The 15136-nt window shown below is 37.6% G+C and overlaps 1 protein-coding gene across 4 annotated transcripts in view; it reads right to left on the bottom strand.

The window, feature by feature from the left end:
* The window catches only part of LOC120314724 (triple functional domain protein), a 166192-nt gene that overhangs the window by 89207 nt on the left and 61849 nt on the right, over positions 1–15136 (bottom strand). For all 4 annotated transcript variants that reach the window (XM_039358107.1, XM_039358108.1, XM_039358110.1 and 1 more), the window contains exons 15-20: positions 14735–14854; positions 12623–12814; positions 11717–11866; positions 6493–6607; positions 6025–6140; positions 4725–4847 (exon numbers count right to left, since the gene is read on the bottom strand). In XM_039358107.1, coding sequence (XP_039214041.1) covers positions 4725–4847; positions 6025–6140; positions 6493–6607; positions 11717–11866; positions 12623–12814; positions 14735–14854 — 816 coding nt within the window. The remainder of the gene's footprint in view (positions 1–4724; positions 4848–6024; positions 6141–6492; positions 6608–11716; positions 11867–12622; positions 12815–14734; positions 14855–15136) is intronic.

The raw sequence follows: 15136 nt of genomic DNA, 5'->3' as shown, positions 1-15136 counted from the left end.
GGCACTACTACTGTGTCTGGGGATTACCTAAGCATCCAGAAGGACAAGTTTGGAGAAATATGCCTCATTACGCTGAAAACCCAATTTATAATATCACATGTTATATAGCTTCAGTCTTTATAGTAGCAGAGAGTTTGATAATAAGTATACAGTACGGTGTTCGAAGACTAATGTAAGATTAATAATCCTATTTTCCCCTACAGTATGGATGTAAAAACATAGTATCACAGATTTGGTTGGGATGTATCTCTCCAAATAAGATTGATGATCCAATGAATGCTAGCAGAAAAGAAGTCTGATTAATATTACACTGAAAAAAAAAATCTGACCTACTTATAGAGTGGCAGGAGTCTTTTATTTATTTCATTTTATTATAAAAATGCCCTGAGCATTCTGATTAGAGCAGTGGTTCTCAACCTTTTTAATGCCGCGACCCCCCAACCGGTCATAAGTCGAGAACTACTCAACCGGTCGTAAGTCGAGGACTATTCAACTGGTGCAGCACCGTTTGCAGAATGGGACTTTTGGCGGGCTCAGCAGGGCAGAGACAGCCTGGACAATTCCTATGGGCTTTTGAAAGCCAATAGAATTAGACTCTATTCAAGAGGGTCTATTCTATTGGCTTTCAAAAGCCAATAGAATAAAAGGGAGTAGCACAGCTAAGGAAAAGGGGAAAAAATGGCGGACTGCGTTGTTTGGCGACCCCCGTGAAATGGTTCGACCCCAAATGGGGTCCCGACCCACAGGTTGAGAACCACTAGATTAGAGCATGGGATGGTTCTGCAGATGCAGAAAAAAGCAATGAACAGAAGGAATGAAAGTCATGAGATAAAAAAGAAAAGGAAGCATAGCTAACGCTAGTTTTACAACACCAACATTCTCTGTGCAGATCTATGCTTTTCTGTCTTTACCAATCATTCCATGCTGGCAGGCTCTGGGTTCTGGACCCTGGAAGCATGCCTTCCCTGTAGCAGCGCCTACCCTCTGGAACATGGTTTCTCCTGAGATCTTGGTAGTTCTCACTCTGCTGTTGTTTAGTAAAGCCATGAAGACTGTGAAGATTTGGTTTTTCACCCAGGCCTTTGGCGAAGGAAAGTGAGACCCCCTTTTTCAACACATTTGCCATCTTTTATCTTTATTTTTATTGATTGTATTATAATTTCTTTGATTGTTGTGAGCCTCCAGGCGTCATTATCAGTCAAGTGATATGCAGGTTTAAATAACAACAAACATAACAAATAAACAAAACAATAAACAACAACAATAATAAACAATAATTCAAAGATCTGCAAATAGAAATAGAATGACTGTGGCAAAAGAAAGCAAAGGTAGTACCAATAGTAATAGGTGCCTTGGATGCAATCCCCAAACCACTGGAGCATCACTTGAACACCATTGACATTGACAAATTCACTACCAGTCAATTGCAAAAGCCAGCTTTACTTGGAACAGCTTTCATTCTGTGACACTATCTGTTACACCATAAAGATCCACCTCTGCCCATCTGAGATCCTCAGTAAGGACTCAATGGGTGGACAAAATTGCCAAATCCAGCTCAACATCTAATTGACTATGCGATGAACTGTAATTTCATATACTGACATTTGTTCTTTAAATTCTTCTTTCTCTTTTTCAGGATTGCATCAATTCCAGTTAATTCCAACTTTCTCATTCTTCCTTTTCGTCTAGACCAGTGTTTCCCAAACTTGCTGGCTGTGGAATTCTGGGAGTTGAAGTCCTCATGCCTTAAAATTGTCAAGTTTGGGAAACACTGGTCTAGACCCATTTCCCACCTTCATAAATCATCTCAATGTATTTATCTCATGCCAACCATTTATTCAATATGGACATTTAATCAATATACAATTAGCACCCCTACATTCTGGACCCTTTCTTTTCTTATTTTAGCACATACATTTAAGTATCTCACCTCCACTGCATTCAACTTACTTTTATGTTTTTCTTGACATGTTCATGTTTCATGAATCCTTTTAAATAAATCTATACTATCCACCACCTTTCTAGTAACATTTGTTAGTCTTAAAATTTCTCCATCTATTTTCTCTGTCAATCACAATAACTCTGGTCTCCAATCATCAATTTTCAGATCCATTATCCTTGCTGTATCTAAAATTTGCTGCAAATCATCCAGGCTGTAATAGGCAACATTCACATATGAAAATACATATGTGTTCACAATTCCAACCAACCGACATCTAATGTCACACCAAACCTATACTAAATAACCAAGTGGACATCACATATTTTGACTTTTTCCTCCTTGGTGTTAGCTGAGCATTCTTTAATGCTCACTTATGCTTTACTCTTATATATCACTCTTCTTGCCACTGAACAGCCAACATTCAAAACCAAATTTCTCTAGAACTTTCCATAATTCAAGCCTATTCATCAACGTACACTTTCTCAAAACCATTAAGTGGTGCATAGAGGAATTTAATACTAACCAATGAAAAGCAAATAGTGATATATCAGATTCTACCACAGCTTCTCAAAGCAGTAGAAAAAGGCAAATGATTTCCACTTGGATTACAGAATTCCTCAGGTATGTAACTGATACTTCGCTGACATTATTTCAGTATTGCTATTCAATAATGAAATAAATATATTTGGGATGTCATGTTTTTAAAACCAAACGTGTATTTTATTTTAGCCACAAAAACATTTTTTTTAGGCATTGGACTTTTTTTTTCCTTTTGGGTATGCATGAATTAAACAAATACTGATATTTTCAAGGCCAAAAGCTTATAATCAGCTAGGTTAACTTCTCATTTATTAGAAACTATGATCCAAGCAGGCCAACACCTATCAATTTTCTAAACTGCTAAAATAGTACAATGCAAAATAAAATATTCTGCACTGAATAATAAAATACAATTTTAAAAAAACCCTAAATAAATTATAATGGTTAAATTAACTAAACATAACTTGAAAAGCAAAACAAAACAAATCACAAACTCCAACAATTGGAATGGAAAAGATAATATCTATATAAGTATAAAGATCTACATTGAATTAATTCACTCATTGAGCTTGTCATCAAACCTGGATAATACAACATGTATCTTCTTCTCATTTTTAGAGCACAACGACTTTTAAAAAATAGATAACAAATTCATCCTCTTACACTCTTTCCAGTTATATAGGATTATCCTCTTTGGTATACCCCAAGCCTGATAAAGCCAAAGCTCTTTGACAAATCCTATCTTTTAGGAATATAATTCAGCATCACACTGAGATCCTTAAATCTAATATTTCTTCCCTAAGTTATGTTAATATATTTATTAATTTGAAACCAAAATAAAGCTATATCATAGAATAAGACAAAATCTGAAGGATTAAAGAACTTTCAAATTTCTTACATCACCAACATAACAGATTTAATGTCCACCCCTTTAAAACATACTTTAAGGGTAATAAATTAGAAATAATACTTTCTGTTATTTTCATTTTTAAATCCTGATATCGTAAGTATATTTCACATTTTGTAACAGGAAATCTTGATTGAGAAACCAGTGCAATAGCTTGCCTTCAGAAGTTGTGGGTACCCCATCACTGGAGGCTTTCAAGAAGAGACTGGACAGCCATTTGTCTGAAGTGGTATAGATCAGTGGTTCTCAACCTGTGAGTCAGGATCCCATTTGGAGTCGAACGACCATTTCACGGGGGTCGCCAAACAAGGCTGTCTGCCATTTTTTCCCCCTTTTCTTTGGCCACGCCCCTGGCACCCGGTGATGTATAAGTGGTTGGGGGTCACCACAACATGGGGAACTGTATTATGGGGTCGCGGCATTAGAAAGGTTGAGAACCACTGGTATAGATGCTCCTGCTCAAGCAGTGGATTGGACTAGATGATCTCCAAGATCTCTTCCAACTCTGTTATTCTTTGGAGACCATACAGTGCCTAAGCACTTCAGTAACACATCTTCCCCATTATTTTCAGATTTGAATTATACCACTGTAACAAATTCTCATGTGCTTATCTATCAATAACCAAATATGCCTAGCAACTTTCAAAGCAGGAAACAAAAATCCTGATTTAAGATGTCATAACTTCATCCAAGGTTTCAAAGGTGTTACACATCTGCTTTACAAATGGCCCCAAAGAGGAAATCACAGTAAGTCTTATCCCAGAAGCATATAGATGTAAGCATAAAGACTCAACGGTATCGTTGAAAATATAGTTAGTTAAAGTCATCATCTTCACAAGGTAACTGCAATGTTTTAGCTTTCCTAAGACATTTTTGATTAACCTATCGATTTATATAAAAGACAATGGGAATTGACAATGAAAGTCTTCTGAAATACACACGAATTTCAATGTAATATTCAATTTAATATCATTAATCTTACTAAAAGACCTGGGAGTTTTGACCATGAAGTTGTACTTGTTGAAATTATATCTATACATTTATACATATTTAATTCAACATATTGTGACAAACATTAGAAGAGGAGTAAACCCAAGTATTTTATAGACTCAATGCAAACTATAAATGCTAATCTCTTACAATATTCTACAAATATAATAGGTCCCAAATGCAACAAATTAGATTTATCACAATTAATAGTAAGGGTTGCACAATCACCATATGGCATGGGAGATGGATTTAACCCACCTTTTCCAAACTGGGGCCCAAATTGGTATCTTTTTGAAGATATGGGGATATAACAGAAAACCTAAATATGTACAGGATTTCATTTACCTTTGCAGTTATCTGGAATTCTTCATGTTCTTTCAAGAGCTCTTGAGTATGCTGGATACTAGAGCCAGTGGAAGTGTGCGTGGATAAATAAAACTCGCCATTATCATGGATCCACTCAAGAGCCTAAGAAGACAATTGAAGAAGAAAAATTAAATAGCTTCTTCTAGGACAGTGGTGGCGAACCTATGGCACGCGTGCCAGAGGCAGCATTCAGAGCCCTCTCTATGGCACGTGTACCATCACCCCAGCCCCACCTCCCCGCGGCCCCCTCCTCACCAGCAACCCCCCCCCCCCGAGGAGAATTGCCCCCGGGCACGGCTTGTGCAGAATAGCGCAGCCAAGGATATGGCAGCCAAGCAGCAGGGACTGTGGGGTGCAGGTGGAGGGCGTGGCTGCAGGGCCACCTGGGTAATCTGCTGAGACGGGCCATGGAGGCGGTGGGTGGCCCTGCAGGCGGGCAGGTGGGGCTCGGATGGTGCAGTGGGCAGAGCGGGTGGGGAGGGGGCAGTTTTTGGGAACTCGGTCTCTAAAAGGTTTGCCACCACTGTTCTAGGAGAAGCAGCCTGACCATCTCCCAACAAGAGATTATTTATTTAAATTTCTGTGATTTTCTGTCTTGTCTTTTTTTTCTTGCATCATTCAAATTATATTTTTGTTACAGTCTGAAGTAATCTTTCTGGGGAAAAAGAATAACAACTGAGAACATTGTGAAAGATTACTTCAAAGTGTGACGAAAATATAATTTGAATGATGCAAGGGGAAAAAAAGACAAGACAAAAACTCCGAAAAATTTGTTTACTTCTAAGCCCAGGTGGCTTCAAGTCTAAGCCGGGATTAGAACTCAGGATCTCCCAATTTCTAATCTGATGCCTTAACCAATACACCAAACTGGCTCACCCTAAAATCGTTAAAAGTTATCTATTTTTTTTTCAATAGATAGAGGTAAACAATCCTGCATTTTTATGTAGAATGGAAGGATGGATGTGTGTGTGTGTAAGTGTGTGTGTAATCTGGGAGTGCATTTCTAATATCTCTATGAATATATTGAATGGGTCCACTGATTTTCTGTTTTGTTTTTTTTGTGTGTGTCGCACAGAATGCTAAAAGATAGTCCATAAACTTTAGTTTGGCTTGACAAGGAATCTGGGAGGAAGGTGTTTGAAGGTGAAGGGGAAACATATTGGAAAAAGCCCTAGGGACATGATGTTTTGTTGCTGATTCTTGAATGACAGCTAGAGGAAGAATTATGAAAAGATATGAACATCCCAACTCAACTATATCAATAAAGATAGACCCTGACCTGTTTAGCACTTCTTTCAAAGACTACATATTGCTGACATTGGTCAAGGCGTCGTTTTCTCATTGTCCAGTAGTGTAGGACACGATTTTCTCTCTGGAAAAGTTCATTCAGGATATCTGCCAGGTGAGAAATATTAAAGAACAAATCACAAACAAATATATAATTTAAGCCCATATAACAATAAACATACACAATGTGTGCCTATATTATTTGTTTTTAATTATACATCAAATCTAATATATTAGTTTATGCAAGATGTGTTTCTTTCCTCCTTTCCACAGTGTCAATTACACCCATGAGCTTTCTCTTACCTTCAGAATAGCTTTGGAGATACAAAAGAGCAATAGATTCATCAACGACAGAGAATCTATTTTTGTACTTTTGTCTATCTCATTAAGAGGAAATCTCATCATTGAGGCCTTATCAAAAAACTGCCGAACCAACCTGTGACAAAACATCCAAACTCACTTTTGACTTGCTGCTCAGGAGCCTTGATGTGAGTCACCATCCCTGGCATATTTACACTATTTCTGTGCAGGTACTTTAGGAACACATCTGCATTTCTTCGAGCCAATGTGCAAGCCTAGAAAGGGCAAGACAGATGCATCACCCCAAAAGGATCAAAACAATGCAGACATCATTATTCTGAATCATTGAGAAAATATTTATTTAACCTATCAATAGACAGTTGAAACAAAACAACTTTGTAACAGCACTGCATGTCTTTGTTTCTATCCTGCCTTTATTGTTTTTATAAATAACTCAAGGCAGCAAACATATCCAACACACTTTCCTCACCCTATTTTCTCAGCAACAACAATGCTGAGATCAAGTGACTAGCCGAAAGTCACCCAGCTGGTTTCATGGCTAAGGCAGGACATGGTCTCCCTCTTTATAGCCTGATGCCTTAACCAGTAGACCAAACTGGCTCTCTATTACATATATTTTTACTAATGTCAACAATCTGCAAAATTAGATAGCAGGAGAGCATTAATGCATTGGCCCCAGCATACAAAAGACAGAGAGAGGAGAGCGAGAGCGTGCGTGCGCGCGCGCGCGCGCACACACACACACACACACACACAGAGAAAGAGAGCAAGAGAGAGAGAGACAGAGACAGAGAGACTTACTTTTCTAATCGGGTCAGTTTCTAAATAGCTAGGATACTAATACAGGAGATTCAGAATTCATTGCATAAAACAGTGTTTCCCAATCATGGCAACTTGCAGATGGGTAGATTTTACTTCCCAGAATTCTCTGTAATGGCCAGGCTGGCTAAGAAATTCTGGGAATAGAGGTCTACACATCTGAAGGTTAGGAAACATCAGCATAGGAGCACAAAACCACAGAAACATTAAATCATATTTTAACATAGTCAAATTAGGGCCAACATGCCATATACATCCAGTTAAAACAGCATCAAAATTAATCTTTTCAAACCAAAATCACCAATAAGAATTGACTGACATATATGGAACAAACAGAAGTAAACCTGTTGCAATCAGGTTAAGAGTTCAGTAGGAGTCATTTTTGAATAATCTTTTTTTAAAAAAAAAAATATTTAAATTTTCAATACATATACTTTCCATACATTATATATAAAACTAAAAAAAGAGAAAAATACCTTTAAAATAAGACCTTAGGTGTCGCTCGTCTATCTCCCCCCCCCGATGCGTCCGCCCTCTCAGCCTTCCTTCCTTCCTTCCCTACTCCCTCTCTCCTCTCCTCTCTCCCCTCATCCCTTCCTCCCATCCAACTTCCTCCCATCCCTCCTCCTCCCCTCTTATCCCTCTTCGGATACAGTTCGGGGAAACACCCGAGCGCCACCTCCCTCTAAATTACTCCATGTATTTCATACTTTAATATTTCTATATATACTTAATCCCCCCTCCCCCTACCCCCCCACTTCCCAGAGCAAAATACAGGGTTATTATAAACAAAACAAGCACAATCTATAACTTTTAAAAAAAAAATTCTATACAATAAACAAATTCATACATTACCCTTAACTCTCTCTAAACTTAAAATAGTAATAATAATATAAACAAATCTACTATAAATCAAATATTATAAGAATCTATAAATAGTAATTATAACCTCAAGAAAAAATTAATCATAAAATAAATGGAACCTTAAAGTTCCATATTTATTCTGAATATAATCTATCCACCTTCTCCACACTATAATAAATTTTTCTTGTATATGGTCCTTTAAATAAGCAGACATTTTTGCCATTTCCACTAAAGTAGAAACCTTAAGTATCCATTCTTCTAAAGTAGGCAGCGAATCCTTCTTCCAGTATAAACCTACAAGTAATCTTGCTGCAGTTATTAAATTCAACATTAAAATAGTTTCATTAACATCTAAATCCATAAAAATACCCAATAAAAATAGTTGAGGAGTAAACTTTATCTTCTTTTTAAAAATCTTTTGAATGTTCCACCAAATCATTATCCAGAAAGCTTTAACCTTCTTATAGGTCCACCAAACATGAAAGTAAGTTGCATCAGTACTACCACACCTCCAACATTTGGGCTGTAAGTTAGGATACATACAAGCCAATTTTTTGGGTCCAAATGCCACCTATAAAACATTTTATAAAAATTTTCCCTCAAATTTTGGGCCTGTTGAATAATCTTTTTAATACTCTTCTGAAAAACAAGTTCAAATGTTTCGTGTCCTTTACTGTGTCTCTTTTATACACAGAAGAGCAACTGCCGAAATAGAGACCAACTTCATAGTTATCACTTTCCTAATAATTTTAGTACATTTTGTTTCTTCTCAGAGATTATTTATAGGCAACTTGAGCATGCTAACTCGCCTCCAATATGTTAACAAAGATGAGCAGAGATTCTTCTTACTCAAATCTAACATTAGATCTACACACTCAGAATTGGTACGTAGACTCTGTGGATCTAAATACTAATTCTAACAGAAAATTTATTTTTAAAAGGGGAGAATGATGGTGACAGTTGAATTTAACAGCTCTGCTCAACTGTCAGGCCAAAGGGTTCTTATCTTACATTCTACTAAGGAATAAAAAAAAACTATATTAAATGTGTATCACACTCAACTCTTAACAACTCTGGGTACCTTACAACAAATGGTATTTATGATTTAATTGGATTCTAGCTCATAAATTCTTGTCAGAATAAAATATTATTTTGCTATTCAATTTTGAAATCTTTCATATAGCCAGTCATTATTTCGTGCAGTGTTTCCTTAGCCATTCAAAACTATTACACAAATGATTACAGACTAACCCTTTTAATTAGGAACCTTTATTTAAAAACAGGCTTCTTTTAACTGAACTTAATTCCTGTTGTCTTCATGGATGACATATTCACCACATTTTCTTGACAAAATATTAACATGATTTATCACTGCTTTTTTATGGATGTTTTTTTTTTTAAAAAAAAAAATCCCCAGGACAAATTGAGAGATTCCCTAGTGCAGGCATGTCAAACTCGCAACGTCACACGACTTTCCCCCCATTGCCAGCAATGGAATGGGCGTAGTTTCGGCTTGACACATCCAGCCTGTGGGCTGGCAGTTTGACATGCCTGCTCTAGTGGTTTACCCATCCATAAACTAACCAGTTTGGGTCTGTTTACCTTTCTTTAGATCAGTCAAGTTTGGTGAGATGCTATCATCTCTTTTAAACATCATTCAAATGTTTTTTTAAAATGAACTAAAGGACTGTAGGTAGCTAAAGTAAAGGTTTTTCTGGCAGATTAGCTAAATCAATGTGACAGCAGCTGCTCTCTCCCCCCCCCTCTATTTTCTGCAGCTTGAACCACAGCTGAGATGCAGTCCTTCTGCTGTAATTTTCAGCTACTCAAATCACTACTTCTCATAGTACAGGGGTCTTCAAACTTGGCCCTTTTATGACTTGTGGACTTCAACTTCCAGAATTTGTCAGCCAGGCACGCTGGGAGTTGAAGTCCACAAGTCATAAAAAGGCCAAGTTTGAAGACCCCTGTCATAGTAGATACTTATCAGACTGAGCAGGCATGTCAAACTTGTGATGTCATGTGACATCGCGCAACTTTGCCCCCATTGCTGGCAATGGAGTGGGCACGGTTTCGGCATGACGCATCCGGCCCGTAGGCCAGCAGTTTGACATGCCTGCATTAGAGGGAGCCATTTCATAACAGGTATTTACCCAGATGAATTGCCCAAGAGCGTACCAGATGTTGTATCTGAAGGGTGCTACTTTAGCTGTCTGCTCATGTCAGAAGCCATAGCAACAGTGAGAAGGAGACTGAGTTCTCTGACAGTTGGTGGATTGACAGATGGAAAAGAATGTTCACTTGTAACAGCTCCTCAGTTTTGCATAACCGTCCTCATGCTTATGAGGGCTATCTATATTCTATAGCAAGCTAGTGGGCAGGTTAAACTGGGCTCCAAAAGGCAAGCTCATGCACAGTATGTAACTGTGCTGAGAGCAGGAGCTGCAGACTTATAGTAAAGATAGGCAATTTTCTGTAAAACTGCAGCAGGGGTAGATAGGAAGGATAAAATCCCAGGCAGGTATGCCATGACAGGGAAAGATGGACACTACCAAGTCATGCCAGGGAAGCAGATACCAATTCTAGCTATGTGCTTGAGATAAGCTGCGCTCACACTGTACAGCTATAATTTGCGAAATAACATTTCCCATAGAACAAAGTCTAAGAAACATGGTTTTATAGCATTATATGACATCATGAGATCCTGTCCAATATAAATATTTCTGATAAAAATCGTATTTAATAAAATGAGCCTCCAAATATTCTTACAATAAATAATATACTCTGCCAATTTATCAGTTACATATTATTGTATTAATTAGTGTATGGAACTAGGAATATACATGAAACAAAAAATCTGTTTTGAACCAGAAACAAGCCATCCCATCCACAAATACATTTTACATATACCTATAGTTTATTTTGCCAAGCATCTCAAAAATGCTCTTGTCTGGTCATAACATTAAAATAAACAAGGTTTCATATTAAATGGATAGCCAAGCAACTTAATATCTTACTGCTTCCTTCATTTCTTCAGTTTTCTATTCCAATTAACTAATTATACCACCTCTAATAGTTTTGTCATGGTGTTCTGAGAAACCACTGCTTTCTATTCTTTTTCTTCAGTTACCACCTTTTCCTGCAGTATTTCTCAAACAGTGCTGTATTCGTATTTATGCCGTAAGTATTAATATTTATCACAAGGGTTACAGGAAAGAAAAGTTACATTGGGTTAAATGAAACTACTTTAACTCTCTCAGGCCTAACACCAATGCTTTGTTTGTATGTGTGTTCTTTCTAAGCTGCCAAGTAATAGGTGTATTCTTGTCATGAAGGGCTAAGACAACTGAAAATTCTTTTTCCACTTTCAAATAAGACTCTTTCTTCCTTTCCCATTTTGTAATCTTTCCAATTTTCATTCCTCATTTTTTCCTACTCTTTCCTCAATTAAAAGCAAGTCTAAGTAACTCAGCACACATGTATAAAAGTCTACTACAAAACTGCTTAGAAGAACAGCTGCAGTTGTATGCTGTGCCTATCCCTTTGACCAAAAGCTGTTTTTCAGAAGAGTACTTGATACTAAGCACACAAGGCCAAGGATCCTTCACTAGGTTCTGGATGTGCAAGAATTACCCCTAATAAAATATGGGAGAAGTGTACATTGGAACTGTCACCATTACCTTCAAAAAGGCCTCCTTTTGTTCAAGATGTTTGCTAATCATTGGAGTCACATGGTCTGTTTCCGAGTTGGGGCCAAGTTTATCAGCGCCTCCACACCAGTCTTCTTCTCGCTTGTATTCTTGCTCCAAACTTTCCAGCACACTGCATACCTATCAGCCAACAGGTTCAGGAATGATGAGGGATAAATGATTATCAACCAACAATCACAACTTGGTTTGCCAGCTTCTTTAAAAATCACAAGCATTTGAACAGCCCTACATATCTGATATGTGCAACTTTTCTGATTCATGGTACGCATAAATAAGCATATAGAAATTGATGTAATCCCAGAGAGGAAGGAGGGATAATTAGTTTGTTTTTCATTGCTATAAAGAAGATTGGAAGTCACTTCTTAAATTATCTTTCTCTTTTCTTTCTTTAGCTGTATGTCTCTTACAATTTTTCTTATCTTTTTCCTAACTTTTCTTTATATATGTTTTCATATTTATCTTTTAGTCAAAGCAAAATCTTCCATAAAATTATATTTTAAAAAAGAATTAACTTCAATTAGTACATATTATTACATGACGTGACATTGTTGGGCTTGGCTAAGATCAGTTAGGTTCTGCTTGCTGGGATCATGGTATCTCTGGTTGCCAAAGTACGGAAGTAAAGCAAATGATCTGATTCTATAAGTGGGATTAATTTCAGCTGGGGAATATATGTAAGAAATGTTTATAACAGTGCAAGGTGGCGTGCAGGCTGGATGTGTCATAAGCAGGCCACGCCCACCCCAGCTCCACAAAGCAAAAAAATATCACGATACCTCACAATATGTCATATGACGTGATCGAGTTTGACACCCGTGGTTTAAGGTATTTAAACTGTTACATTGGTGGACTAAAGAAACATCCACACAAACCTACCTGCTCTGATGTTTTGTAAAAAGCCACGGAGGCATTCACAAGCTTGAGCCGATCTTCCATCTTTAGCATCAGCTGCTGCCAATGGGAGGCCACCTTCTCAGCACAATCCCTGATCATGTCCATGTCATAATGATTAGCCTGCAACATTGCCTCGGCTTTCTGCTGTACTTGGAGGGCACTCTGGTGAGTTTTCTGATGAAATGTAAACAAAGTACACCATTACGTTCATGAACATTCAGTATTATCAGCATTTTCAAAAGAGGTTTATGTCAACTCTTCCATGTCTTATTTTTGTTGGGGAACTAGGTGCTGGACTAGAAACCGGAAGATCATGAATTCCAACCCTCCCGTAGGCATGGAAGCCAGCTGGGTGACTTTGTGCCAGTCACTCTCTCTCAGCCCAACCCACCTCACAGGATTATTGTGATGGGGAAAACAGGAGGAGGGGCTATTATGTACCGTATTTTCCAGCGTATAAGACGACTTGGCATATAAGACGACCCCCGACTTCGGCGCTGATTTCAACGCTTTAGAAAGTTGTTTTATACGCCAGAAAGTACGGTATGTTGCCTTCAGTTGTGCAAATAAAAGTGGCATATAACTCTAGTAAATAAATAAACATCAGTCTGACACACAAATCTTACTATAAACTGATTTTAACAAAAGTCTGCTTTTCTTCTGCTGTACCCTCCTTATCATGGGCAAAGATTAAAATAAAAATGAGATAGACAATCAGAGATACAGCGTTCTCTACGCACAGACTGACTAGATGGGTACATTTCAACACATCCCCCAATCACATGGGATGACCAATGTGTGCTCCCTTGTCTTTATTTAGATTATAAGGCAGTCTGTGTGTGCAAGACCAGATGAGCTAATTGTACTTTATTATAAGGCTACATTAACAGAATCTTACAAGTTTGAAAGTACACATTTTCGTCTGTCTCTTTACAGCCTGAGAAGCCAAGAAAAGTCCCTTCTGAGCCTCTTTATCTTCCCATTATGAAGCTGCAGTATATGCCCTCTTTTATCTGACTGGCAGCATTTCTGTCTCTCAAGGTCTTTCTCACATACCATTGCACACATATAGAGAATCAAATGGAGAGGAAGTTTCACAACATAAATATGCATTCCTGCTCTACATTCCTATATGTCCCTCAACCCAAGGCTGAGATGAAGAACTTATGGAGCTTATAGAGACAGAACAAAGACAGATCTTAATCCCAGTGAGATTAGAATTCCTCTGTTACTTGTATCAAGGAACATGAACATGCAACCTTGATTCAAAAAATGGTTGAATTACTTGATCGCTGTTTGTTTTATGGGATGATCCAACTCACGTCAATTTTCAAGCATATTGGCACTACCAGCTTCTTGCTAAAGAGGCACTAATATGGTGCTTTTGCTTCCATATTAGTCCTATTTCCATGATATAGGATTCAGCCATGCACAATATGTTACCATGGCAACATAAACGTGGGCAATGCATCATAAATGAAATTATAACTTAGAAATATCCAATACTACAGAAGTGAAGATAATTTTAACCTCAGTGTTGCCCTAGTGTAGTTGATTATTAATGACCTGGTCAATTAATTTTAAGGTCTTGCTTCCATAGTTGTCCCATCCAACTTGATATTTTTCTGCACTCAGTGACAGCAGCTCTTTTGCATTTCAAGCAGGCACAGCTGGAGAGGCAAAGCAGAGGCCCCCTATATCTAATGATTTCAAATCCTATTTCTCATATTTGGCAAGAAAAGATAATGTACCTTTTGTAGCAAGTATGAGCAAATGCAACAAAACAATTTCTTTACATGTGAATATGCCCTAGCAGCTATATAGATGGTTGATGACTATTGTTCCTTATGCAGAAGACCCAAGCAGTGATAGATTTATGAAAAATCAATCACACAAGATAATTTTGCCTCTGGACCACCTGCTCATGTGGGAGGCAAGAATCTGTTTAGATAGAATCTGGCATATTCAAGTGGTGCATGTAGCAATATCATTAAATATGAACAAATATATAGTTCCGAGTCTATATTTCAAAAGTTGCCTTTACACAGTCTCCTAGACTACAAAATCAAATTTAATAGGAAAAAGCACTTTTACCTCTATTGCATGCTGGAACTGCTCATGTTCACGCTGCAGCTGCTCAGCCTCCTGTAGTGAACTAGCTGTAATTAGGCCAGCATTTAACATGGACTCTCCATTTCGGATCCAGCCCAATACCTAAAACGAAATGCAGGACAGCAACAATATAGAAGCTTCTCTTCTACATCTGAGCAGTACAATTAATCTTTTACTTATTATCCATTTTCTATTGGTAAACAGTCCCAGAGCAAGAGGATACCATTTAAAACAATCAACAAATAAAAAACGTATATATTTTTAAAGAAACTCTAAAGATGGCAGATATGCTTCACATTGGATACGGACTGATGAGGAATTATTTTAGTTTTAATTTCTTTGGGCAACCTTTCTAAAATTCAAGACACTGGGCTCACTAGGTGG

Source organism: Crotalus tigris, unplaced genomic scaffold, assembly GCF_016545835.1.
Source record: "Crotalus tigris isolate CLP2741 ecotype Arizona unplaced genomic scaffold, ASM1654583v1 scf7180000018998.211855, whole genome shotgun sequence".
In the NCBI taxonomy this organism is placed as follows: Eukaryota; Metazoa; Chordata; class Lepidosauria; order Squamata; family Viperidae; genus Crotalus; species Crotalus tigris.
This window is presented reverse-complemented; position numbering and strand designations above follow the sequence as displayed.